General features: G+C 44.7%; 1 protein-coding gene across 8 annotated transcripts in view; it reads left to right on the forward strand.

The window, feature by feature from the left end:
* sash1 (SAM and SH3 domain containing 1) overlaps positions 1 to 27,623 on the forward strand; it is a 152,699-nt gene that overhangs the window by 72,220 nt on the left and 52,856 nt on the right. For 5 of the 8 annotated variants that reach the window (XM_033026124.1, XM_033026125.1, XM_033026128.1 and 2 more), the window contains exons 3-8: positions 8,502 to 8,552; positions 8,669 to 8,718; positions 14,105 to 14,145; positions 16,369 to 16,458; positions 25,549 to 25,679; positions 27,390 to 27,491. In XM_033026124.1, the coding sequence (XP_032882015.1) occupies positions 8,502 to 8,552; positions 8,669 to 8,718; positions 14,105 to 14,145; positions 16,369 to 16,458; positions 25,549 to 25,679; positions 27,390 to 27,491 (465 nt within the window). The remainder of the gene's footprint in view (positions 1 to 8,501; positions 8,553 to 8,668; positions 8,719 to 14,104; positions 14,146 to 16,368; positions 16,459 to 25,548; positions 25,680 to 27,389; positions 27,492 to 27,623) is intronic. The other 3 variants (XM_033026127.1, XM_033026131.1, XM_033026126.1) reach the window with 2 other exon arrangements.

Below are 27,623 nucleotides of genomic sequence, written 5' to 3' on the forward strand. Positions count from 1 at the left end.
CACGAATGCCATACTGTTATCGCACGAGGTTCCCACGGTTAAACTCTGGTTAACTCTTGCGTCAAGTCGCCCCGTGAAAAAGCCGCTTAATCCTCGCGCACTGGAGACTGCCAACATTGTACCCGTCTTTCCTGAAATTCCTTCTCTGAATCCCTCGTGTGAGCTTTACCACGGTTTGGAAACGGCTGTTAACAATATTACAAATACAAATCTTATGTAAATGCCGCAAAATAGTCCATTCCCATCTTTTTAACTGTAGGCAAATTTTCAACAATAGGACTGTCTCTCCATTGGCATCCTCCTGGCAAGGACTTGACTTGTCTGGTTCCATTCTTAGCCATACAATTACAAGCTCTGGTTCTCCTTCTGTTTCTCATCAACAGGCCGACCCTTGATAGCAATGTCCAAAGCACAGTTTCCACTTGTTCATCGATGTACCCTAACTCTATCTCGCTGGCGCCTCTCTGCATCTCAGTTGCTTATCTGGCATATAATGGTCGATGACAGAGATTTCTACCAATGGGTAAAGTTAAACCACCATCTTTAGTGCTGGTCACTAATTGCATTCCTTAGACACTGGTTCCATCTCAGTATCTAATGAAAACTGAAGCAGAACGTTCAGAAATTTGTCACGGTGTTGAACCCTGAGATGAATTTCCTGTCGCAGACCTCCAGTATTGCTGAGGCCACCAATTTTGCCTGTTTAATATCACCGGCGGCTCTGTCTTGCCTGAGCTTCAAGGCTGCTGAACAATTCATCCATATCTATCTGCAGGCTTTTATAGTTCAGTCACCCTAGCTCTTTTGTAAATTTAAAGTAATCGAAATCATAACATCCTCTCCCAAATATGCTTTACCTATTTAGTTTTGAAATTCTCAGCCATGTTTTCAAGTCCTTCCAAAAGTTGAACCTGTTTCTACGTCTGTATTTTCCTCCAGCCACATGATCCTCTGAGATAGATTCTGTGTTCTAATTCTGGTTCCTGAACCGCAACCAAATCCAAGTACTCCTTCATTGGCAGCAATTCCACTACACCTCTAACTCTCTCTCTTTATTTAAGGTGCTCCTTAAAGTTTTACAATCCTTGATCCGAATATATCTCCTGCCTTGGTTCAATACCAAAGTTTATTTGCTCTTCTGAAACGCTTTGGACATTTTTGTACACTGGAGAAGCAAAACAAGTGTACTTAGTTAGATCTTGGGTATAGGACTTGGTTGATTGATGAATGATGGGATGTATAGTCATTTGATCAGTGGCTCAAGTGTAGGTGTAGTGATGTATAGGAAAGAACTACAGATGCTGGTTTAAATCAAAGGTTTAAGACTGCAGAAGGGTCTCGACGCAAAACATCACCCATTCCTTCTCTCCAGAGATGCTGCCTGACCCGCTGAGTTACTCCAGCATTTTGTGCCTACCTTCAGTGCAGTGATGTCGTTGTTTTTGATGACAAATTAAATAGGTCAGTCACGTTAACGACTCTTTCTGTTTTGAATATTTACTCAAGGATCAGCGTGTTCTACTATTTCTTCTAACCAACGCCTAGAGAAACGTGCCCAACCACCATTGTGGATTATACTGGTGCTTCACCTTTAGTTTAGTTAAGTGATACAGCATGAAAACAGGCCATTCAGCCCAACGGGTCTGCGCCAACCAACGATCACCTGTACACTAGTTCTATCCTAAACACTAGGGACAATTTACAGAAGCCAATTAACCTACAAACCTGCACGTCTGGAGTGTTTGAGGAAACCGAAGCACGCAGAGAAAATCCACGCGGTCATAGGGAGAACGTACAAACTCCATATAGACTGCACACTTATCCAGGATTGAACCTGAGTCAGCACCTCTACCGCTGCACCTCTGTGCCCCCTCTTTCACTATGGTAACTTGGAAAATTTGATGTATGCTCTGTACTATCGTAGGGTTAGTTCTCAAAGTCTGTTCTAGCCATGATCATAAACAACAGAAAGGAAAAAGTGCCTCTCATGCTTGATCAATTCCTTAATCACACATCACAATCAGAGGCAAGGTTTATCTAAATCATTCCACAGTCTCTAACTGGATAGCTCTCTGTCATATCAATAGACAATAGGTGCAGGAGTAGGCCATTCGGCCCTTCGAGCCAGCAGCGCCATTCAATGTGATCATAGAAACATAGAAATTAGGTGTAGGAGTAGGCCATTCGGCCCTTCGAGCCTGCACCGCCATTCAATATGATCATGGCTGATCATCCAACTCAGTATCCCGTACCTGCCTTCTCTCCATACCCTCTGATCCCCTTAGCCACAAGGGCCACATCTAACTCCCTCTTAAATATAGCCAATGAACTGGCCTCAACTACCCTCTGTGGCAGAGAGTTCCAGAGATTCACCACTCTCTGTGTGAAAAAAGTTTTTCTCATCTCGGTTTTAAAGGATTTCCCCCTTATCCTTAAGCTGTGACCCCTTGTCCTGGACTTCCCCAACATCGGGAACAATCTTCCTGCATCTAGCCTGTCCAACCCCTTAAGAATTTTGTAAGTTTCTATAAGATCCCCTCTCAATCTCCTAAATTCTAGAGAGTATAAACCAAGTCTATCCAGTCTTTCTTCATAAGACAGTCCTGACATCCCAGGAATCAGTCTGGTGAACCTTCTCTGCACTCCCTCTATGGCAATAATGTCCTCCCTCAGATTTGGAGACCAAAACTGTACGCAATACTCCAGGTGTGGTCTCACCAAGACCCTGTACAACTGCAGTAGAACCTCCCTGCTCCTATACTCAAATGCTTTTGCGATGAAAGCTAACATAGCATTCGCTTTCTTCACTGCCTTCTGCACCTGCATGCCTACTTTCAATGACTGGTGTACCATGACACCCAGGTCTCGCTGCATCTCCCCTTTTCCTAATCGGCCACCATTTAGATAATAGTCTGCTTTCCTGTTTTTGCCACCAAAATGGATAACCTCACATTTATCCACATTATACTGCATCTGCCAAACATTTGCCCACTCACCCAGCCTATCCAAGTCACCTTGCAGTCTCCTAGCATCCTCCTCACAGCTAACACTGCCCCCCAGCTTAGTGTCATCCGCAAACTTGGAGATATTGCCTTCAATTCCCTCATCCAGATCATTAATATATATTGTAAATAGTTGGGGTCCCAGCACTGAGCCTTGCGGTACCCCACTAGTCACTGCCCGCCATTGTGAAAAGGGCCCGTTTACTCCTACTCTTTGCTTCCTGTTTGCCAGCCAGTTCTCTATCCACATCAATACTGAACCCCCAATGCCGTGTGCTTTAAGTTTGTATACTAATCTCTTATGTGGGACCTTGTTGAAAGCCTTCTGGAAGTCTAGATACACCACATCCACTGGTTCTCCCCTATCCACGCTACTAGTTACAACCTCGAAAAATTCTATAAGATTCGTCAGACATGATTTACCTTTCGTAAATCCATGCTGACTTTGTCCAATGATTTCACCACTTTCCAAATGTGGCAGATCATCGTGAATTGATAGCTCGTATCAGTAGATATCTGGCCCAGAGGATGTCTCTAACTGGCCCACCTCGAAGAATAACGGACCGGCCATGGTTAGCCCTAATTGTGCTTGCCTGGAGCAAGTTCATGACCAGGGAAGGCAAACATGCCACCCCAGAACATACACCTAGGAGCGGGGAAAAATACATTTTGCACCCCAATTGTGAGCCACAACTTAATACCTGTGGTCAATTATGTCAAATATACCATCTACTTGTGCTATCTTTTGATCTCCTTGCATCAAGTATCTAATACTCTACATGGGATGTAATGAAATACACTGCTTCCACCACCCCTTGACGAAGAGAGTTCCATATACAATTGATCCTCTGAGACAAAAATATTCATCTTCTGGCTCAAATGGATGACCCTTTATGTTCAAACAATGATGCCTGATTTTACATTCACTCACATCCGCTCCTCGGGATCTTGCGTGTTCCAGATATAGTTGACAGCTGGCTAAGCTATGTTCCCAGTTTTATTGGCATGCAAAGAGCAAGAATATTAGTCAATGTGCAAACAACTAAAAGCAATGAAACACATTTGTTCAGAACTAATTAATTAAACTCGGTTAATTGAAATGCATTTGGAGTAACTGTGCAAGGACACCAGGAAGTTCTGGGTATATGTGATTATCACTGAGAAATGTTAAGCCCCTGTCCCACTGTACGAGGTAATTCAAGAGTTCTCCCGAGTTTTCACCTAATCCGAACTCAGAGAATGTCCGTAGCAGGTCTGCAGGAGTTTGTGGATGTCTCGTAGCAGCTCGTAATGCTAACAGTAGGTACTCGGGAAATCAGGTAAACTCGTAAACTCATGTCCCTGCAAAGAATGTCCACGAGTAAAAAAATACTCATGATGAAAAAAATTGTTACATTTTACTCGTACGAGCCGCTACGAGACATCCACGAACTCCTACGGACCCGCTACGGATATTCTACGTGTTCGAATCAGGGGTAAACTCGGGAGAACTCTTGAATTACCTCGTACAGTGGGACAGGGGCTTTACACTGACCATTCCCCTGAAAGGTTGTTTACCACTGACCCGAGTCTACAAGGACCTGCAAGTTGGTTGTTGTATATGAATGAACTGACTTTAACACCCCTGGTTGAATTTTGCAAAAGATGCTTCAAACTGTTGTTGAATGGAGCAATGCAAACCAATATCTCGGACAGTGACCTCCAGCACAGCATGTTACACCATTTGCCTCATTTATCTACTAAACTAAATAGGCATGGTGTTAATCATGAACAAAGTTCATTGTGACCTTTTTATATTTCAGCTGAGGTTGCATACAACTTTGGTTTGTATTTGGAAAAAAACGCATTTGAAACGATGTATTTGAAAATTCGATGATTCAATTCAATGATACTTTATTGTCACATGTACCTAGTAAACAGTTTTGTTTTGCATACAACCTGGTTTGATCATATAGCAGACCTCACCTTGGCAGTCTATAAGTGTTGCCACGTGTCTGGTGCCAACAAAGTAATAAAAGTTCACAACATTCCCATCTACTTCCTGCAGGTGCCAGCAGCCCCCCCTGCTGGGCCCCCCCCCTTCATTCTCGGCGCACCCCCCCCCACCGGGTCCCCCCTCAATCTCGATCGCACCCCGACAGGTGCCCCATTGTTCCTGACACTTCACCTCACTCTCGACGTTCCACCTCACTCTCTGGTCCCTCCTCGCTCTCGACAGCCCGGGTCTCGCAGACACTGGTGGCTCAAGGCTGAGTTTGGAGTCCGCGATGGGTGGATTGGGCCGACCAGCGGGTCCTCCTTCTGCGGTGGGCGATCTAACCGTCTAACCGTGGCAGGCGAGTCCTCGGTCCGCGGCGGGCGGGTCCTCCGTCGTCAGTCCGTGGCGAGTGTCAGTGTACGTTCAAGCTGTGAATAAGTCATAAGATGCTCCTTGGAATTATAAGAGGTGTTCTATTTCAGCACAAAGAAAGCAAGAATATCTGTGTATAGCAGTGACTACCATGAGATCTGGACATCCATGAAGATGTGGAGTCAATTAACTACTTTGGAAATGGAATTACTGTTAAAATGTTGGAAACTAATTGATGCCTACCAAGCTTATACATGTGATGATAAAATTAATGTTTATTGCAGCGTTGTTCACTGAAGGGTAAATATCGGCAGCTCCAAATACATTCCGTGCGTGCGTGCGTGCGTGTGTGTGTGCTTGCACACACATAAAATACATGTTCTAAGCCCATGAGCAGAATCTGATCCTCTCACCAGCAATGCTGCTTGACCTGCTGAGCACTCTCGTATTTTTGTTTTGTTTAACTTTTCCAACACCAGAAATTTATTTTGATTCAAAACCTTAAGAATGTTTTTACAAATTTAGTGTTTTCTAAAATCGGGTCTGTCTACAGATTGCAGAAAAGAACAGTTCGGACTTCCTGTGTATGCCCCGTTTCTGCCCTGCCACCTATTTGAAGTGCTGACCACACTGCCTTGCTGTGTACAAATAGAGTCAATTACTCACATACAGGTTTGACGCAGTCCCCCTCCATCCACTCCATCCTGGCACAAATATAGACAGCTGCTGCCTCACAGCTCCAATTACCTGGTTTCAAACCTGACCTCTGGCGCTGTCTGCGTGGAGCTTGCATGTTTCCCTCATGACAATGTCCGTTTCCACCAGGGGCTCCAGTTTCCAACATCCTAAAGACATGGGGGTTGATCAGTATAATAATTGGGAAAAAATTGATATTAAAACTTTGGGAAAACTCCAACAACCCCCACAATCAAGATGTGGATTATGGAGATGTCGGAGACCTTGCATTTGGAAAAAATTAGATTTGTCTTAATTGACAAACCAGAATTATTTATTAGAATATGGTCTTCATTTATAGATTATTTGAAGGGGTAGATTGGACCGGCGCGGAGGCCGGACTGAAGCCTGAACCCAGGACTAGATGAATAGTTATGTTCTCTGATATACAGACCTATCTCCCACGTTGTATTATTAATAGTTTATCCTATTTTTCTAATTTCTTTCTTTCTTTATTTTTCCTATCTATAAATATAAATAAATAATTAGAGGCAATGTTAATAGGTAACCGATAAAGGAGGATCCCAGCTACTTTGGTAACTGGGTCCCTGGAATCCTGGATATTTAATATGTAACCGTTAAACAAAGTCTGTACTGGTTTGGACTATGATATGCAGATGCCGCTAATAAAAATGTATTAAAAAAAAAAAAAAAAGACATGGGGGCTGGTAATTTATTTGACCACTGTACATTGCCCCTAGTGTGAAGGTGAGTGGGAGAATCTAGGGGAGAGAGAATACGAGGAGAATCAAATGTGATTGATTCAGGGTTTGGTGTAGATGATTGGTGTGGTCCCAGGAAGACATGAGGATGTAAATGAGTGATTGACTATTGGTGCGGTCCCAGTAAGAAATGTTGGCCATGGACATAAAGCCCCACAGATCTCAGCAGCCTGTCTCCACTCCTTCGGCACTGGAGCATCGGATGAAATTTTGTCATCAAGTTACTGAAGTGTGATTTGAACCCACGAGCTGCTGACTCAGAGGTGAAAGTGCGACCTTCCAAAATATTTGCCATCTGGTCTCGTGTGGACAGAGTCGATTCAGAATCTAAACATTGCAAGGGTCTGTGATTAGTTGTCCAGGAATCACACACCCATCCTTTTCCTGTTCCATCTATCCCTGTGGATTTTTGATAGTTGCACACATTTCCTGTTTTCTGTAACTTTGTTTATTGTATTAAATTCCAGCTGCCACTTTCTTCATACCGCATCCTCGTGACTAATATCAATCTCTCTGCACTGCTCGAAGTTGTCGTTCACCTGGTACTGAAGATAGACACAATATGCTGGAGTAACTCAGCGGGACAAGCGGCATCTCTGGGTGACAAGTCAGATCGAGACCTCTCTTCAGTTTACCTGGTACCTCTCTGTTCTCAACAGAGTGGAAGATACTGATTCACACACATATTCTGTGAATCAAGCTAAATTTCACATCAGGTTTTTCACTTAAGATGAGCAAACGTCGCTCTGAAGGGGTACGAATGTTCTGATGCATTAATCCATGATCCCATAGGACCGGTGGAGATAACCAGGGAAGTTCCAACTTGTGTATTAGCTAATATTTACACTCTATCAACACCACTAAAAGAGGGTACCTGATGATTACTGTTTGTGGGATTTTGTTTTGCATGAATTGGAGGTAAAGTTTCCCGATTACATCTGCTTTTAAAATTCATTGTCTTTGAAGGCATCTGGGATATCACAGTCGAGAGATGAAAATGAGTTCTATAAACGTCTGAGGTCTTGAAAATGTTGATAGTGTGGTTATGGAAGGAATGTTTCCACATGTGGCAAGAACATAACCAGTGGCCATCAAATATAGTGAAGAATTCAGAAGCTACTTCACCCAAAGAGTTACACTTATATGGTTGAAAAAACTGTTGCAGATACATTAGGTGGGAGATTGGACAAGCGTATGAAGGAGATGGGAAAAGAGAGTAAAATTGATGGATTAAGATGAGGCAAGACTGGAAGAGGCTCAAATGGAGCACAAATTGACTGGGCCATGTGGCCTGTTTCCATTCCGTGTAGCGCTCTATAAGCTGAGTTTCACATTGGATAATGTTGTTTTAGATTGTGGACTCCCTGTCACTTGTGGCTGCTTTAGAGTCGATGTTTTTAAATACCAGTGGTATAACCCTGGCATTGAGGAATCGGAATCAGACCCAGGATTAAGTTTCTACTGTGATTCGAATCCTCTTAAAACCTGTAATGAAAAATCTTTGCTCCCTTATTTTGAGTAATTCCATCTCTATAATTTAGTTTTCAGACTTGTTTTGTCTCTTTGATAAACAGGATGCAGTAGCTCCAGTGATTGTAACTTATTTTTCTCCTTGAATTTGGCTGTGATATTTTTGGATTGAAAACTGCCACGTTCAATGACTTACAAAGACTGCATGTGTTCTGGTTTTAGGAAACTTCGGCTGCCAATCCACCATCCCCACAGCTGCTGTCTGAGACTGGAGTGAGTATGACTTCCCTCCAGATCCTCCTGGACCCTCTCCAGGAATTTGCGAAATTCATCCCTTGATTTCAGAGCAGTTCTTTTTTGAAGTCACTGACTTTAATTTTCCATCACAGGAGTCACGTGCATTGGGCAGTGCAGTATCAACACCAGAGAGTGAAAGGAAGTAAGTAATGTTTATATTACGAAACACTCCATATTTGTTGCTTTCAGGTAAACCGGGATCTGGAAGCATTGACAATTGCTGCTTAATTTCCTTTTCACGGGTGTGTTTGTGTCACCATCTCCACCCATATTTGCCTGTGTGATGATTGCCAAGCCATCCTGATTAAACAATGCAATCTCATCCGATAATCAAGTCCATTGTCAAACTCAGTATGGCTAGTGATGGAGAAACAAAGAACTGCAGATGTGTAGAAAGAAACTGCGGATGCTGCTTTAAACCAGAGATAGACACAAAGAAGCTGGAGTAACTCAGCGGGTCAGACAGCATCTCTAGAGAAAAAAAAAAAAGGTGATGTTTCGGGTCGAAGCCCTTCTTTAGACTGAGAGTCTAACAATGAATTGCAGATGCTCGAATATACAAAAGAGACACACAAAATGCTGGAGTAATTCAGCGGATCAGGCAGCAATCTGTGGAGCAAAAGGATAAGTGACATTTCAGTTTGGGATCTTTGTCAGGCAGAAAGTAAAGTTGCTGTGGTGGTGGTGGGGGGGGGGGGGGGGGGAGGAGAGAGAGAGGGGAGTGAATAAATGGAAACGAGAAAAGACCAGGACCAAGTTGTCATTTGTTGCCGGTCCTGATTGGTCCTGGTCTTTTCTTGCCTCCACCTCCCCCACCCCTACTTTCAGTGTGAAGATGTTAATCCTGGTCAAATTGGGGTGGCCAGGACCCTAACATTGAGTAAAGGCTTCAGGGCTGCTAGGCCATTTGGTCAATTTAAAAGTGCTTTCTGTAGAAATTAGACAAGCTGGAGAATGGTGCCAGTTTGTCTAGAGCCTAGATCAGAGCTGCAGGAAGAGAATGGGGACATCTGCAGACCCTGACAATTAAGTGCAAAATGCATAGAATGGATTGGATGAATGCAAACCAGATATACACTATAATATCTATAATATCTGTAATCATTGTAAATAATGTTGCAAAGTTTTCACCCCCCTGTCTCACTCCAATCTCTCCCCCCCCCCCCCCCCCCCCCCCCCCGAACGTACAGCCATCGATTCACTCCGCAACAACCCAGACTGGGTTATCAAACCCGCCGACAAGGGAGGTGCCGTGGTAGTCTGGCGCGTTGATCTCTACAAAGCTGAGGCCACGCACCAACTCTCAGACACCTCCTCCTACTTACCCCTGGACCATGACCCCACTGATGAGCACCAGGCCACTATCTCTAGCACCATCACCGTCTTCATCCACTCTGGCTCCCTGCCCGACCGAGCCTCCAACCTCATCGTTCCCCAGCCCCGCACGGCCCGATTTTACCTTCTCCCCAAAATCCACAAACCTGACTGTCCTGGTACACCCATTGTCTCTGCCTGTTCGTGCCCCACCGAACTTATTTTCAAATATCGTGACATCATCCCACCCCCCCCTGGTTAAATCCCTCCCTACCTATGATCAAGACACCTCAGAGACTCTCTGTGGTCTCCGGGCGTTGCATTCTCTAGGTCCCCATCCCCTCATCTGCACCATGAACGTCCAGTCACTCCACACCTCCATCCCCCACCAGGATGGTCTCAAAGCCCTCCGGTTCTTCCTCGACCGGAGAATCAACCTATACCCGTCCACTGATACTCTCCTCCGCCTAGCGGAGTTGGTCCTTACCCTCAATAACTTCGCGTTTGACTCCTCACATTTCCTCCAAATACAAGGCGTAGCTATGGGCACGCGCATGGGCCCTAGCTATGCCCGCCTCTTTGTTGGGTACGTCGAACAATCCTTGTTCGAGGGCGTATTAGGGCCCCATCCCCGATCTCTACCTCCGCTCCATCGACGATTGCTTTGGTGCTACCTCCTGCACCCACACACAACTGACTGACTTCATCCGCTTCACCACTAACTTCCATCCGGCACTCAAATACACCTGGACCATTTCCGACACTTTCCTATCATTTCTTGACCTCACTACCTCCATCGCAGGTGATAGACTTCAGCCCCACATCCACTATAAACCTACTGACTCCCATGGCTATCTTGACTACTCTTCTTCTCACCCTGCTTCCTGTAAGGACTCCATCCCCTACTCCCAATTCCTCCGTCTACGCCGCATCTGCTCCCAGGATGAGATGTTCCACACCAGGGCATCTGAAATGTCCTCATTCTTCAGGGAACGGGGGTTCCCCTCCCCCACTATAGATGAGGCTCGCACCAGGGTCTCTTCAATACCCCGTAACACTGCTCTCTCTCCCCATCCGCCCACTCGTAACAAGGGCAGAGTCCCCCTAGTCCTCACCTTTCACCCCACCAGCCGTCACATACAACAAATAGTCCTCCGTCATTTTCGCCACCTCCAACGTGACCCCACCACTCGTCACATCTTCCCATCTCCCCCCATATCCGCCTTCCGCAAAGACCGCTCCCTCCATAACTCCCTTGTCAATTCTTCCCTTCCCTCTCGTACCACCCCCTCCCCGGGCACTTTCCCTTGCAACCGCAAGAGATGCAACACTTGTCCCTTTACCTCCCCACTCTACTCCATTCAAGGACCCAAGCAGTCGTTCCAGGTGCGACAGAGGTTCACCTGCATCTCCTCCAACCGCATCTATTGCATCCGCTGCTCTAGATGTCAGCTGATCTACATCGGTGAGATCAAGCGTAGGCTTGGCGATCGTTTCGCCAATCACCTCCGCTCGGTCCGCATTAACCAACCTGATCTCCCGGTGGCTCAGCACTTCAACTCCCCCTCCCATTCCGAATCCGACCCCTCTGTCCTGGGCCTCCTCCATGGCCAGAGTAACGAACCGCTGGAAATTGGAAGAGCAGCGCCTCGTATTCCGCTTGGGCAGTCTGCACCCTAGCGGCATAAACATTGAATTCTCCAATTTCTGGTAGCCCTTGCTGTCCCCTCCCCCTCTCAGCCCTCCCTCAGCCTTGTGGCTCTTCCTCTTCCTTTTTCCTTTCTTCTCCCCACCCTACATCAGTCTGAAGAAGGGTTGCCTATTTCCTTTGCTCCATAGATGCTGCTGCACCCGCTGAGTTTCTCCATCACTTTTATCTTCGATTTTCCAGCATCTGCAGTTCCTTAAATAATTTACTTTGCTGAATGTTGATCGGATTAAGTATTGAGCCTTGTCTGGTTTTTCTTGCATATCAGGGCACATGTTGCGATGCTCGTTTCCTCTGAGAAACACTGTTTGAATACAATGCATTAGCCAATGTACTATTGGGTTAGGGAAATGTCTGTCATGTTTGGGGTTAATCGATATCTGTAATTGGATTGTAAAGAGACCACCCCCATATGGTTCTGCCCCTCGAGGTCCGGGGACATATAAAAGTCCGCTGCCACGAGGTCCTGTGTCGATCTTCTGGGAGATCGCTTGGGACTGCATGCCCTTCTGGAGTGTCTCTGTTTGAGTGAGGCCTAGAAGGCTGGATCAGGCAGATACGAGGATCGAACCCGCGGTGGTTAGGTACATTAGTTGAACTGTAATTGTGTTTTGTCAAAATAAAGTTTAGATGCGCAAGTGCTTGACTCAGTGATTTTTGATTGAAACTAGACTGAGGGGAAGCTTAGAACGAGCAATTTACAAAGACGGGTCCTGAACATCACCTCTCCTTTTCCTCTTGAAATGCTGTCGGACCCGCTGAGTTGCTCCAGCACTGTGTCTTTTTTGTATGGTTTATGATGGGTTGTATTTATTCCTGCTGATGAGAACACTGGACTTGTCTGACCTTTCAGATTGGGGCAGTCTGAAGAAGGTTCTTGACCAGAAGCGTCACCTATCCATTTTCTCCAGAGGTGCTGCCTGACCTGCTGAGTTACTCCATCAGTTTGTGTCCTTTTGGGTACCCTTCACATATTTTGCCGAAAGAATGGTCTCCTGCATAATGTCTTAATTTATAATGCCAGTACTGTGGCTTCTGACCTCTGACATATGTGATTCAACTTCTCCCGTGCCCTATTAACTCTTGCTGTTCTGATTCAGGTTTTCCTGATCCATATCCACACTACCTGTACCAGAGTCCTTTCAATCAAAAATGTAAACCTAAGCTAGTGCAGCATTTTTCTGACTCCCATCATCACCGTATTTGCTTCTGGCTGGGATGTGGTATTGGGAGGATTCTCTGAATTGTCCCTGCCAAGGTCTTCTGTGTCAACCAGCGCTTGAAAGTTCAAACTTTTTTCAGAGACACAGCACGGAAACGGGCCCTTCGGCCCACCGAGTCTGCGCCGATTAGTGATCACACTAGAACTATCCTACACACTAGGGACAATTTACAACCTTTTTTCGAAGCCAATTAACCTACAAACATGCACGTCTTTAGAGTGTGGGAGGAAACTAGAGCGCCTGAGGAAAACCCACGCGATCACAGGGAGAAGATGCAAACTCCGTACAGACAGCACCCATGGTCAGGATTGAACCCAGATCTCTGGTGCGGTAGGGTAGCAACTCTACCACTACACTACCCGTCTTAAACAAATCTTACCCACGCACTTTGATCCAAATGTAAACCACCACTCTTGATGGCTTACCACCTGTTGTATCAAGTCCTTCATCTCAAAGCCTGCTGAACAAAATGGAGGTGTTTCGACACTGATCATTCCCTCAGTTATATCATGCATTGATCCTGACACTTCCAATCGCTGGTATCTAATTTTCCAGCAAGCCATTTACCTGGTATTGTGTTTTTATTCTTTAATACAGTCATCAGTCTTCTGGTGCTTGTTCAGACTGGTGAGCAGCAAGTATTTCTCTGCAGGATTTGCTCCTGTCCCTTCAACCTCCTAATGCAGAACTCACTTATTTCCCTTCTTTTGCTCTCCATCGATCGTCAAGGCAACTATAAATTGCCATATGCACTGGCATTGGGAGGTGCAGGTACAACGAAAATCTTGCTTGCAGCGACATCACAGAAACTCCGACTACACAGAAAACGTGAATAAAATGTAAATTATCCAAGACAGTGAAAAGAAAAAGATTATGCAAAAATAAAAGACAATAGTGCAAAAGCACAATTAGAAAATTAGTCCAAGATAGTGCAAACAGAAGTGGTCAAGGAGTGTTCTGCTGTCAGGATCAATAGGTCACTTTCAGATTGGCAGATTATAATTAATGGGTACATTGGGATCACACTACATGTTATATGGTCTGAAGCCCAGCCCATCCCAGGCTTGCAGCACCCAGTGGCTTTTTGTTGTTCAAGGCCTTTGATCCACAAAAACCCAGGTGCTTGAAGAGTTGTTCAATTAAACATGTTGAACTGGGGTCTTTTACTATTCCTGAACTGATTTGCACAGTTTCCTTGCACCCTCCATTACTTTGCTAATAATGATCTATCTAGTTTGTGGAACCAACCCCACAAATGTTTTTTTTTTTAAACTTTTGAACAGGCATTTGATTTGTAAGTCGAACTCAGAAGATGGATCAGTTGGTGAGTGTGATTTTATTTGGATAGCTAATACAACCAATGTAATGAAATATTCTTAGCATTACAATTTAATCATCCACATATTTATCTGCCTTTTGTGTCTGTCTATTGGGCTATTGTCTTTCATTCCATTATCCACATACCTTTATCAATCTGGCTATCGCTTTTTCAATTCTCCCTCCAATCATGTAAGTATCTAAACCTTTTTAACATGTGTATTTATCTCTGTTTGATAGTGGGATTAGTGTAAGTGGGCACGATGAGTGGTCTGGCCAAAGGGCTTGTTTCTATGCTGTATGGCTCGATGATCTGACAATACCATGCAGAGATACATTGGTATTTTAAACAATCAACGATAGACTGATTATCGGTAGGTAGGATGAATATCTATCTATATGGAGGCATTCACTTTTACATTTATTTATATATATATGTGTGTGTGTGTGTGTGTGTATGCCTGTCATCCAGCTGCCTTTGTTTGGCTTTACTTACCTATAATAAATCTCTCTGTTTAATAATACCAATGTATCTCTCATAGTCATAGAATCATTGAATCGTACAGCATTGAAACAAGCTGTATGTCCAGCTGCGTCCAAGCTGATTACCCTATCCCGCCCTCATTACCCTATCAGTCTGTCTTAACTCTAACTCGATCTTAACTCTATCTGTCTTTAATTAATCTTCCTTCTATTTGTAAGTAGTGCCGTGGTGTTTGCTGTCTCTCTATTTACATATGCATCCTGCCTCGGACTTTCTCCCAGCCTGTCTCGTGGATTTGTTTATTTGTCCCATAACAAGATTGTCTCACATTCCATTGGATCTTTGACACATGCACAGATTTTCATTCCAAGAAGCTTAATTTCCTGATTGTAACGCAATGAATCATTGCAGCAATATTCCTAGAACAGCTGGTTCTCCTCCCCACTGTTTCTCATGCATCCATGAAGTAATGGGACAAGCTTGTGACCTCGGCTAAGAAAGGATGCATTGGAACAAGGCCATCATAAAATTTCCATCAAGTTCCCAGGACTCCAAGAATTAGATTGGGAAGAGTGATAAGACCATAATAGGAAAAGGCCCTGCTGCCTTTTGAATCTGCTCTTGTTTTCCAGTGAGGGCAGAGTTGACCTCTATTTTTCTACCTGATCCTTGTAGCCCAAAAATCTATTGATAAGAGCCTTAAATGTCATTTAAGTCTAACTCACAGCCTCCTCAGCTATCTGGGATAGGGAATTACAAAGGACACACAACCCTTTGAGTGAAGAGGTTCTACTTTGTCTCTGTTATTAACAACCAGTCCCTCACACTGAACCTCCACATGCACTGCTCAGCTATTCCATCTGGAGAACGTAGCTATTACGTTGTCAAGCCCACTCGTATCTTTTAATGGGGTCGCCTAGTGCTCAACTTTCCTCATAGGGCAACTCCTTCTCCCAGAAATTAATCTACTGTATCTTCATATCCTCCAACTCAAGTATATCCCTATGTTAAAGCTCTACACAGTACTACAGATGTAATCTTCTCAAAGGCCGATACAAGATTCCTATTTTTGGACCCCATCAAAGTTGAACTAATGCAAGCAAATAATTTTCCTTCCTGATTCCTCTACGTACTTACTAACTTAACGGTTCTCTCAGAAGGGCACCCAAATCCCTGTGAAACTTATTTTATGGCATCAGACAATGTAAATGTTCTGCTTTGATTCTCTTCTCGCTAAAGTGCATGATTTTGCTTTTGACTTCTTACAATCCATCTGTCATCTTTCTCCCCATTCACTTAACCTGCTTCACTTATTCCTTTGTGTCCTTCCCGCAATTGACAATCCCACCAATTTGGTATCACCTGCACGACGATAATGTGTCCTTCGTCCTTTCTATGAAGTAATTAATGTAAGCTAATTTGTAGACTAAATCAGAGGAGCATCAGGCACTTTGTTCCAAGACCTTGGGCAGGTAAATTGGGCAGCATACTGAAAACTGCACAAATAGCAGACAAAGCTCTCCTGGCTCCATGGTTAACATGGAACATCATTCCCGTAGGCATAGGGCTATGATGAATTATGCTGCAGCAATTCCCCAGGTGACTATTTGACTGTCTGAAGACTTATTTAAGACTTATTAAAAGCAACTGTGAGAATGTAGTTTTAGAGAACTGCGATCATTCCTCACTGAAATGAAGAGAAGGGTAAAGTTGATGCTGCTTAACTATTTTGCCTTCTCCTTGCAGGAAGTGCTGACTGGAAAAAGAAAAATAAATCATTTTGGCAGGGTTTTCGGAAACTGCAGAAAGGGAGTGCTGTGCGGGAATTATGCAAAGGTAAAGTTATGATGGAAGGATTTTATTTTAACTGTGGTTTGAGGCAAGGCCATCAGATGAAGGCGTGTTGGGAGAGATGACATCTCTCCAGCATTGTCCTGGAGTTTCCAGCTATTAAAGAATAACATCCATTGATGTGAGTAAATAATAAATTTGTACTACAAAAGGTCATGCAAATGTTACTTTTCTGATGACAGATTCTTTGTTCAGTGATCGATGAGAGATGGGGAAAACATGCTGTATGATTGAGTGATGTGATTGAAGCTGGGAGATCATTTGCCGACCATTGAAAATTATAAAAGCAGATTAATATTGTGTCCACAGTATTTCATTAAATGCATCCACAGTGGTAGCTATTTCCTCCTTGGGTTTCCTACAGAGTCTTCTTGCTGGGGTTGGGCTCAATCCCAATCCTGTAATTGGGTCTCCCATTTCCCACATACATTTATATAACACCTTGGATGCAACCAACTGTCTTAAGCTGCTGTACAGGAGTGCCATTATTCAAGTTGGACTGACTTTTATAAGGATCTGAAAGAAGAAAAGAAAGGTGGACACATTAAGGAAGAGAATTACAGAGCTGGGCCTTGTGCATATAAGGTGTAACCACCAGTTGCTGCATGGCTTGGATGGGGAAGTGCCATGATCTCAGAGTGGTGTAAGTCTGCTGAAAATTACAGAGGTTGGGATTTGCAAACGTACCACAGATTTCTCTGCCATTCCAATTTAAAAAAAAATTCTTCAGAGATGCAGCCTGACCCGCCTAGTTACTCAAGCACTTTGTGTTTTCTTTGTAAACTATCGTCCGCAGTTTCTAGTGTCCAAACCTTTTTATCCCCCTGTTCTCAATGTCACAGGCAAACTAACTTAACACGATGCTCAACATTGCACGGTGTTGAAATGCCTTTGGGAGTTCTGCTACTGAGTGGTGGGACTATTCCATTGCGTATGTATGAGTTTGTGAGTGTGAACCCTGAACTCCAGCCTGACAGTTTTCCTGAGATTTCCAAATACTGACAAATAAAAACACAGTGTACTCTTGTATGCTTTTCACCAGGGCTGCAATGCGACTCTCTGCAGCTGACACAGTTGATACACAGCCAGGAACTCACTAATGTGGCCCAGAAAATTCACAAGGGTCAGGGTGTTGACTGATAAGCAGACGCTAGTGTTGTGATAATTGGTGACCAGGCAACAATGCCTAACTCCAGACTTCGTACTGGAATTGGGCGTTTCAATGCCAGCGTGTGGAGATGGGGGCTCTGCCAGAGCCCAACCTGTGAATGCAGAGCAGAACAACAGACAGCCAACCATGTCATCTCTGAGTGCCTGCTCTAGCACCCTCCAAATGGAGCTCGGGGCCTGGCACACATTGATGCAGAGGCAACAACCTGGCTGCTCAACACCCGGCTTGAGATCTAACTATTCCTTTGGTTTATTTATGTTTCATTCGCAAGAAGACGAAGATGACTAGGCAAGAATGTGCAGTCTTGACATACGATGGACTTTGCTGCTTTTTTTGTTTGTGTCTGTATGGTTGTTTTGAATACAGATTGAATAAATGTTTGTCAATTGATGAATAATCATAGAAATGAACTCTTTCAGCCCACCTTGGCTGTGCCACCTGTAAGGCCTATATATACGTTAATCATATTTTCCTGCATTAGGCCCCTATCGCTTGGTTCCTTTCCTATCCAAAGACATGTCCAAATTCCTTTTTAATGTTGCAATTGTATCTATCTCCGCCACCTCCTAAGTTCCAGATATTCACCACCTGTGTGGAAACACTTAACCCAGTGTTTCCTTTAAATATCTCCCTTCTCTATTTAAGCCTGTGCCCCGTAGTTCCAGACCCCCGAATTCCAGACGCTGTGCACCCTAGTTCTGGATCGGGGGGGCGGGGGGATTGATTTTGACTTTTTATCCTACGTCCCTCATAACTTTATTAACCCTCATAAGGTCACACCTTATCTTCCTAAATTCAAGTGAGAATAAACCAAGTCTATCCAATCTTTCCTTATAACCCTAGCCCTCCATACTAAGCAACATCCTAGTGAGTCTCTTCTGCAGGCTCTCTGTGTCTGACATATTCTTCCTGTGGAGCTGTACACAGCATTAGTATGGACAATAGACAATAGGTGCAGGAGTAGGCCATTCAGCCCTTCGAGCCAGCACCGCCATTCAATGTGATCATGGCTGACCATCCACATTCAGTACCCCGTTCCTGCCTTCTCCCCATATCCCCTGACTCGGCTATCATTAAGAGCCCTATCAAGCTCTCTTGAAAGTATTCAGAGAACCGGCCTCCACCGCCCTCAGAGGCAGAGAATTCCATAGACACAACTCTCTGTGTGAAAATGTGTTTCCTCATCTCCGTTCTAGATGCCTTACCCCTTATTCTTGAACTGAGGCCTCCGGTTCTGGACTCCCCCAACGTCAGGAACATGTTTCCTGCCTCTAGCGTGTCCAAACCCTTAATAATCTTATGTTTCAATAAGATCTCCTCTCATCCTAAATTTCAGAGTATACAAGCTCAGCCGCTCCATTCTCTCAGCATATGACAGTCCCGCCATCCTAGGAATTAACCTTGTGAACCTACGCTGCATTCCCTCAATAGCAAGAATGTCCTTCCTCAAATTAGGGGACCAAAACTGCTCACAATAATAATAATAATAATAATAATAAATTTTATTTAATGGGCGCCTTTCAGACATCTCAAGGACACCTTGCATAGTAATCGGAATAAAAACATATAATCGGAATAGAACAGGTAAAAAAGACATCACAGAGACACAAATTAAAAACAGAATTCAATCCAAAAACAGAAAATCAAAAACACAGTGTGAAGAGAGAGCAGCGGCAGCCAAAGCGCGCCAGCGTCCACTCTCTCTTCACGGCAGCCATCTTGGACACAGACCTACAGGACTACAATTATACAAAAAAATCATCCCCCCACAGTGGATAGCACTGTGGGGGAAGGCACAATGTCCAGTCCCCATCCCATGTTCACCCCAAAGTCGGGCCTATTGAGGCCACCGCAATTGCCTCTACGGAGGCCCGATGTCCCTGGCCGTTCTCACCGGGTGGTCTTGCCCCGGCGTCGGGAGAGTCCTTTCGGCGGCTGGGCCACCTGAAACGGCCGCTTCCTGGTTGGAGCCCGCGGCTGCCGAAGTGGGCACTAGGGCCCTGTACAACTGCAGAAGGACCTCTTTGCTCCTATACTCAACTTCTCTTGTTATAACATATAACAATTACAGCACGGAAACAGGCCATCTCGACCCTTCTAGTCCGTGCCTTATGAAGGCCAACATGCCATTTGAATGAATGAATGAATTAATCTCTTTATTGTCATTGCACATGGTACAACAAAATGTAAAAGTCAATCCCATGGTGCGATTCACAAGAGCAATTTTAAATATATAAGAAAAGGTAAAAATATATACATATTAAAAAAAATTACAAAAATAACAATAGCAGCTGAGGTAGAACCATTCAGTTGAATGTGAGTTATTTCTTATTTTGCATTGTTAAGTTCACGTATGGCTATGGGGTAGAAGCTGTCTCTGAGTCTCTGCGAGTTTTGAAAGACCTGTACCGTCTGCCAGAGGGCAGCAGGTGGAACAGGTTGTGTCCAGGGTGGGAAGGGTCCTTCAGGATGTTGGCTGCTCTGCCAAGGCAGCGAGAGCTGAAGATGTCCTTCAGGGAGGGCAGTGGGCAGCCAGTGATTTTTTGTGCGGTGTTGATGACCTTTTGAAGGGCTCTCCTGTCCGCTGCAGAGCAGCTGGCATACCATGTGGTTATACAGTATGCCAGCACACTCTCGATGGAGCAGCGGTAGAAGGACACCAGCAGCTTCTCCTCCAGGTTGTTTTTCCTGAGGATCCTCAGAAAGTAGAGTCGCTGCTGGGCCTTCTTGACTGCTGTGGTGGTGTTTGTAGTCCAGGAGAGATCCTCCGTAATTTGTGTGCCCAGGAATCTGAAGTCTGAGACCCTTTCCACACAGTCCCCATTGATGAATAGGGTTTTGGGGGCTGCACTGTTCTTACGGAAGTCTATGATAATTTCCTTTGTTTTTGTGGTGTTTAGGATGACGTTGTTGTCTGAACACCACGCTGCCAGTCTTTGGACTTCCTCCCTGTAGGCTGTCTCATCTCCTCCTGAGATACGTCCAACCACAGTCGTGTCGTCCGCAAACTTGACGATGGTGTTGGTGGAGTGGGCGGGGGCACAATCGTGGGTGTAGAGGGCGTAGAGGAGGGGGCTCAACACACAGCCCTGTGGGGAGCCGGTGATGGGGGTGGAGAGGTGACGGCCCAGTCTGACGGTCTGGGGGCGGTTAGACAGAAAGTCCTTGATCCAGAGGCAGATGGGTTGGGAGAGTCCTAAATCCATGAGTTTGGTGACCAGTCTGCTGGGGATGATGGTATTTGCTTTCTTCACTGCCTGCTGTATCTGCATGCTTACTTTCATTGACTGATGAACAAGGACCTCCAGATCCCATTGTACTTCCCCTTTCCCAACTTGACACTATTTAGATAATAATCTGACTTCCTGTTTTTGCTACCAAAGTGGATAACTTCACATTTATCCACATTAAACTGCATCTGCCCACTCACCCCACCTGTCCCAAGTCACCCGACATTCTCATAGCATCGGACGAAAGAGTGTTTTGTCCAACAGCATAGTGATTTCCCAACTGTTTGTACTCAATGCCTCAACCTGTCAAGGCAAGTATACCAAATGACTTTTTGCAACTTTCAAGGAGCTGTAGTCTTGCAATCCAATGTCTCTTTGTCCATCAACACGCCTTGGGTCATTTACTCTAAATCCGACCCATATATTTCCTAATTCCCAAAATGCATAATTTCACACTTAGGGACAGAGTGAGTGATACAGTTTGGAAACAGGCCCTTCGGCCCAACGTGCCCACACCGGCCAACATGTCCCAGCTACACTAGACCCACCTGCCCGCAATTGGTCCATATCCCTTCAAACCTGTCCAATCCATGTACCTGTCTAACTGTTTCTTAATTGTTGGGATAGTCCCTGTCTAAACTACTGCTCTACAACACTACCCAGAGCCCTACCATTTACTGTGTCGGTCCTGACCAGGTTAGACTTCCCAAAACGCAACACCTCACAGTTCTCTGCATTACATTCCCTCAACCATTCCTCAGCCTTCCTGGCCAATTGATCCAGATCCTGCTGCATTTTTTCACAACCATCTTCACTATCTTCAAAACCACCCACTTTTGTATCATCAGCAAAGTTGCTAATCTTGACGTGTATGTTCTCATCCAAATAATTGATACAGATGACAAACGGTAACGGGCCTAGCACCGAACCCTGAAGCACACCACTAGTCACAGGCCTCCAGTCCAAGAAGCAACCTTCCACCATCACCCTCTGCTTCCTTACATGAAGCCAATTTTCAATCCATTCAGCTATCTCTGCTTGGATCCCATGCGATCTAACCTTCCAGAGCTGCCCACCATGCGGAACCTTATCGAATGCTTTGCTGTCTGGATAAAATTGAATCTGCCTCTTCTCTGCCCAACTTTCCATCTGATCTATGTCCTTAGATACAGGATTTAAACTAGATTGGCAGGTCCTGCATGGAAGGCTAGTTTGTAAGGTTAGACTGCAAGGAATCTACAATGAGCTAGCTAATTGGATTCAAAATTGGCTCAGAGGAAGGAGTCAGGGTAGTTGTGGAGGATTGTTTTTTTTTGATCGGAGGCCTGTGACCGGGTACTGAGCCCACCCTTGAATGATGTAGATGACAATGTAATTAACATCGTTAACAAGTTTGTAGGTGACAGCAAAATTGGTGGTAGAGTAGACAGTGAGGATCTAAGTTCACAACAAGATCTAGATCAGTGGGGAAGGTGGGCCAAGCAATTGCAAATTAAATTTAACTCTTGACATGTGTGACATTATGAACTTAGGCATGTCAAACCAGAAACAGTAAAAAATAGAGAGTGTTGAAAAACAAAGAGATCAGGGATTACAAGTGCATAGTTCCCAAAAGTGGCGAGTCCGATGGACAGTGCAGTGAAGAAGGCGTGTGGCACATTGGCCTTCATTGGGAAGGGCATTGAGTACAAAGTTGGGACATCATAATGTAGCTGTTGTTGGTGAGACCACACATGGTGTACTGTTCGCAGATCTGCTTGCCCAGTTTTAGGAAGGATATCATTAAATTGGAAGGGTTGTCGAAACAATTCACCAGGATATTACCTGGACCTGCAGATTTGAATTATATGGAGAGGTTAGCTCATCTGGGTTATTTCTTTGGAGCGTCGAAGGCCGAGGTGTGCACGATCATGACGGCATGTACAAAGTGAATGCTCACAGTCTTTGTACTCCAGTCTCACAGTCTAAGGTAATGGATTGTAAAACTAAGGACATAGGCTTAAGGTAATAGGGGAGAGCTTAAGAAGCACCTCAGAGCCTGATTGTCCACTTGGAGGGTCTGGGGTGAGCTGCTAGAGGAAGCTTTAGGAGCAGATACAATTGTGACTTTTAAGAGACATTTCAAATTATATAGATTGGAAGGGTTTAGCAAATTTTGGCAAGTTGGACTAGCCCAGAATGCCAAGTTGGTCGGCATGGGCAAGTGCGCTGTAGGGCCTATTTCCCTGTTATAATTTCCCATGTATAATTTTCTGACTCTTGGATAACCTTCTTTGCTATCTATGACTGTATGATTAAGGTAGATACGATTAAACTGCTGGAGTTTCTGAAAAAAATTGATAGTCGTAAAGGAAAATTATTGGGGGAGGGGGGAGTGTCCAGAACAAAAATGGGCCAGAATATTAAACCTGAACTTTCTACCAATGAAATCGTAGTCTTTTGACACAAAAGGATGTGATGGAGACCTGGAACTTCCACACCCACAGAAAGCAGGTTAATTAGAAATTTGAAAGCCAATGTTAATAACATTTAGACGCAAAGTGCTGGAGTAACTCAACAGCTCAAGCAGTATCTCCGCCTGACCCAATAAGTTACTCCAGCTCTTTTTGTATAAACCAGTATTTTTCAGTTCCTTCTGTCGTCTTCTTAGTAAAATTGTGCTTGGGTAAAGTTGGAAAAATAGAATTGAGGTGCAAATCAGCCAATATTGCTAGTGGTTGAATGTGTTTGAGGGCTGCACGCCCCATCCTGTTCCTAAGTACCGAAGAAAGGTGTTCACGATGCAACCTTCTGCCACTATTCTTAGGTACCACTTGGTATACGGTGCAGAAGGTAAATGTTTATGGCTTTTCTATGTCTGTATAAAAATGTAATGTATATGGAACTGAAATTGTAATTCTAATTTAGAGAACCACTCTTTGCATTTCAACATGGTAGTTTGGGAAGCTGAGTTCAGCTATTTAAAAAGATCTGATGTTTATAAGTAACGTGAACAACCTTGAAGTTGGAAGATTGTCAGTAAAAATCCTACTGGGTCATTAACTGTTGTCCTTATCTGTTGTGGCTCCAACATGATTGCAATCCAAAACTGATTAGGTTGATTTTGATTTAACCAAGCCACTCATTCTGTTGCATCAAGTGTGCGCCAGAGAACATTGCAACCTGTCACTGCTTCTTGAGAGTACCCTGGATTGGTTACAGGCACGTGCCGTCAGGGTAGGCAAGGTAGGCACTGCCTATTCTGACTAATATTATAAAATGGTAATTATTAAATATAAATAGTAAAGGCACGGGAAAATTATGCCTACGTAAGAGATCGATCTCTTAGGTAGGCATAATTCTCCGTGCCTTTCATGCGCAGCACATGTAATACAGGAAAGTGTGTGTAGCACACGTGCCATGGACGCTGCTTCAAGCCGTCAATTTCAAGCAGAGCTGAAGGCAGCTGAAATTCTGCCTTTGCAACGTGGACTGTGTACTGCACATGCGCAGCGCAAGCCGCTGTAAAGTGGGAAGCGGCTGTAAAAGGACAGCGCCGCTGGGGTGGGGGGAGTTCCTTTCACAGCGTGTGGGGAGTCTGGCCAGCGGTAAAGTTACGGGAGGGCAGGAGCGTTGAGAAGTCGGAGGTCGGGGATCATGCCAGAGCAACCAGCTCGAGAGAGGGTCAGCAGTCGATGGATAACAGGACAACGGGCGGTGGAGCTTACTCCATGTGTCAGTGCGAGTAACCTCAATTGGTCCCTTGTTCGCGCTGACACAGGAGTGTTCACTGTCCGCCGTCCTGTTATCCATCGCCCACTGACCCGCTCCGCTGTATGATCTTTGCTCTTGAGCTGGTCCCCTCACTGTTCAGACGGAGAGCACTGCCAGAGGTAAGCAGGCCGGCAGAAGGCGCTGAGCTCGCAGCCACCCGAGCTGTTTCCCTCCACGGCCGCAATGCTGTGGCTCCGCGCCCAGAACGCCGCGGCAGCGGTGATTGAGTGGGTTACTGTAATGATCCCCGACCTGACTCCCTTCTTCTCAACGCTCCTGCCCTCCCCGCAACTTTACCCCTGGCCAGACTCACCACGCGCTGTGAAAGGAACTCTCCCCCCCAATTGGTCCCTTGAACTAATATTGTCATTCAATAAGATCACAACTGATTCAACTTGTCCCGGTGTGCTCCCGTTTTTTCCACCATCTCTCCACCTGCTGTCACCATCCACCCACCACCCATTCAGTAATTCAGAATGAAGGAGATTTGGAAGCCTTGGACAAATTGAATTGTTATTTTTTTTTTTTTATTCTTTATTTTTACGGAGAGAACAATCTGCGCATGCGCGGTTTAAGATTTTTTTAAAAGCCAACTGACTGCCTACCCTGAGTAATGACTCACGGCACATGCCTGATTGGATATCACATGCCACTCTTTCCATTGGCACCCACATTCCAGGAATGAATCTTCAAAGGATGTCAAAACGTTAACATTCTCACACAAGCGCACACATGCTGCAGGACGATTTACTAATTTATTTGGTTGTACAACTCTTTTGATTTAGATCTTCAAATTTCAAAATGCAGGGAAATGACTTGTATTTTGTAGGGGCTAAACTTCTCCCATAGAGGCTTTTTGAATAACACGGAGATTTGTTTTTCTCTCTTCCCGCACTTCACGTTTTTTTGGGGGCCGCGAAGGAGATGATGTTGGATTCGTGGCCAGTGAGATTACCATGAGTGATGAAGACCGCATTGAGCTGATGATGATGGTCAAAGATAAGATGATAACAATAGAGGAGGCGCTTGCCAAGGTAGAGGTATCTGTGAAGGTTTGGAGTAATCCATGCATACATTTGTGGTTTATTTTATTGACATTCTCCTCCTGTCACAGCTCCTGAGTCAGGTTTGGGTTCAAGCTGGCCATTCTTCAAATTTCCTCGGCCCCGATTGTTATCAAGTTTCATGTCAAAGAGTGATACAGTGTGGAAACAGGCCCTTCGACCCAACTTGCCCACACCGGCCAACATGTCCCAGCTACACTAGTTCCACCTGCCTGCTTTTGGTCCATATCCCTCCAAACCTGTCCTTTCCATGCTCCTGTCCAACTGTATCTTAACTATTTGGATAGTCTCTGCCCCAACTACCTCCTCTGACAGTTTGTTCCATACACCCACCATCCTTTGTGTGAAAAAGTTACCCCTCAGATTCCTATTAAAGGCCATTTTCTTTACATTTTGCTCTCAATCAATGTGATTAGGTATTAATACATTATTAATGTAAATGGGTATCAGCAGAATGATAGTAATATTGGGGGTGTCTGGGAAGGTGGGCATAGTTTGGTGTCCCCCTGCTAGAGATGCCCACAGTTTATCACTAACCATTGCTCCCTATTGTGACAGGGTGCCCAGACTTGCATGTAAAACCCACACATGTTTTTTGCCATTGTCATAGATGTTATTTACATTGGTGGCCGATTAGGAAAAGGGGAGATGCAACGAGACCTGGGTGTCATGGTACACCAGTCATTGAAAGTAGGCATGCAGGTGCAGCAGGCAGTGAAGAAAGCGAATGGCATGTTAGCATTCATAGCAAAAGGATTTGAGTATAAGAGCAGGGAGGTTCTACTGCAGTTGTACAGGGTCTTCGTGAGACCACACCTGGAGTATTGCGTACAGTTTTGGTCTCCTAATCTGAGGAAAGACATTCTTGCCATTGAGGGAGTACAGAGAAGGTTCACCAGACTGATTCCTGGGATGACAGGACTTTCATATGAAGAAAGACTGGATAGACTCGGCTTGTACACGCTAGAAACTTTAAAAATTCTAAAGGGGTTGGACAGGCTAGATGCAGGAAGATTATTCCCGATGTTGCGGAAGTCCAGAACAAGGGGTCACAGTTTAAGGATAAGAGGGAAGTCTTTTAGGACCGAGATGAGAAAATCATTTTTTACACAGAGAGTGGTGAATCTGTGGAATTCTCTGCGACAGAAGATTGTTGAGGCCAGTTCATTGGCTATATTTAAGAGGGAGTTAGATGTGGCCCTTGTGGCTAAAGGGATCAGGGGGTATGGAGAGAAGGCAGGTACAAGATACTGAGTTGGATGATCAGCCATGATCATATTGAATGGCGGTGCAGGCTCGAAGGACCAAATGGCCTACTCCTGCACATATTTTCTATGTTTCTAAGAAATTGTCTATTTAATAACTTTCACAATCACAATCTCCAGAAGCACTCTGTTTACACCCAAAACCATATTTACCATTATTATAGGAACGTTGGGAGACCATTTGCACGTGTTATTGTCCCACAGACAGCACTCAAGATCTTGCATCTCGTCTGCAGGCGTGTAAACTTAAATTATGTGCCCAGGTCTTTGGAGTGGAACTTGAATTCACAACCTGATTCAGAGGCAGGAGTGGTGTCGGGGTGGGCAATAACTACTCACTACTCACAGAGCCTGATATTTTGAAATATTCTCAACCCCACCCCCATCCCTGTTTTATTCTCAATTTAAAAAAATAATCTGAATTATTTTTCAGCTCAAGGAATATGAGTGTCACAGTAAGGTTTCTCCAAACGCAGATTCAGCCCACTTGGCACGTGGGACCCAGGAGCAGTTTGATGAATCCTCCGATGGTGGTGTGAGTAGTTGATTTAATGTTTCTAAACTATATGGTGGAGGCATAGAGGGAGTGGTGGGGTCAGGGACAATGGTGGTAATGCAGCAGTCTTGTGCTTATCTTCACACATACAGTGCATTCAGAAAGTATTCA

The sequence above is a fragment of the Amblyraja radiata genome, chromosome 8 (genome assembly GCF_010909765.2).
Source record: "Amblyraja radiata isolate CabotCenter1 chromosome 8, sAmbRad1.1.pri, whole genome shotgun sequence".
Lineage (NCBI taxonomy): Eukaryota > Metazoa > Chordata > Chondrichthyes > Rajiformes > Rajidae > Amblyraja > Amblyraja radiata.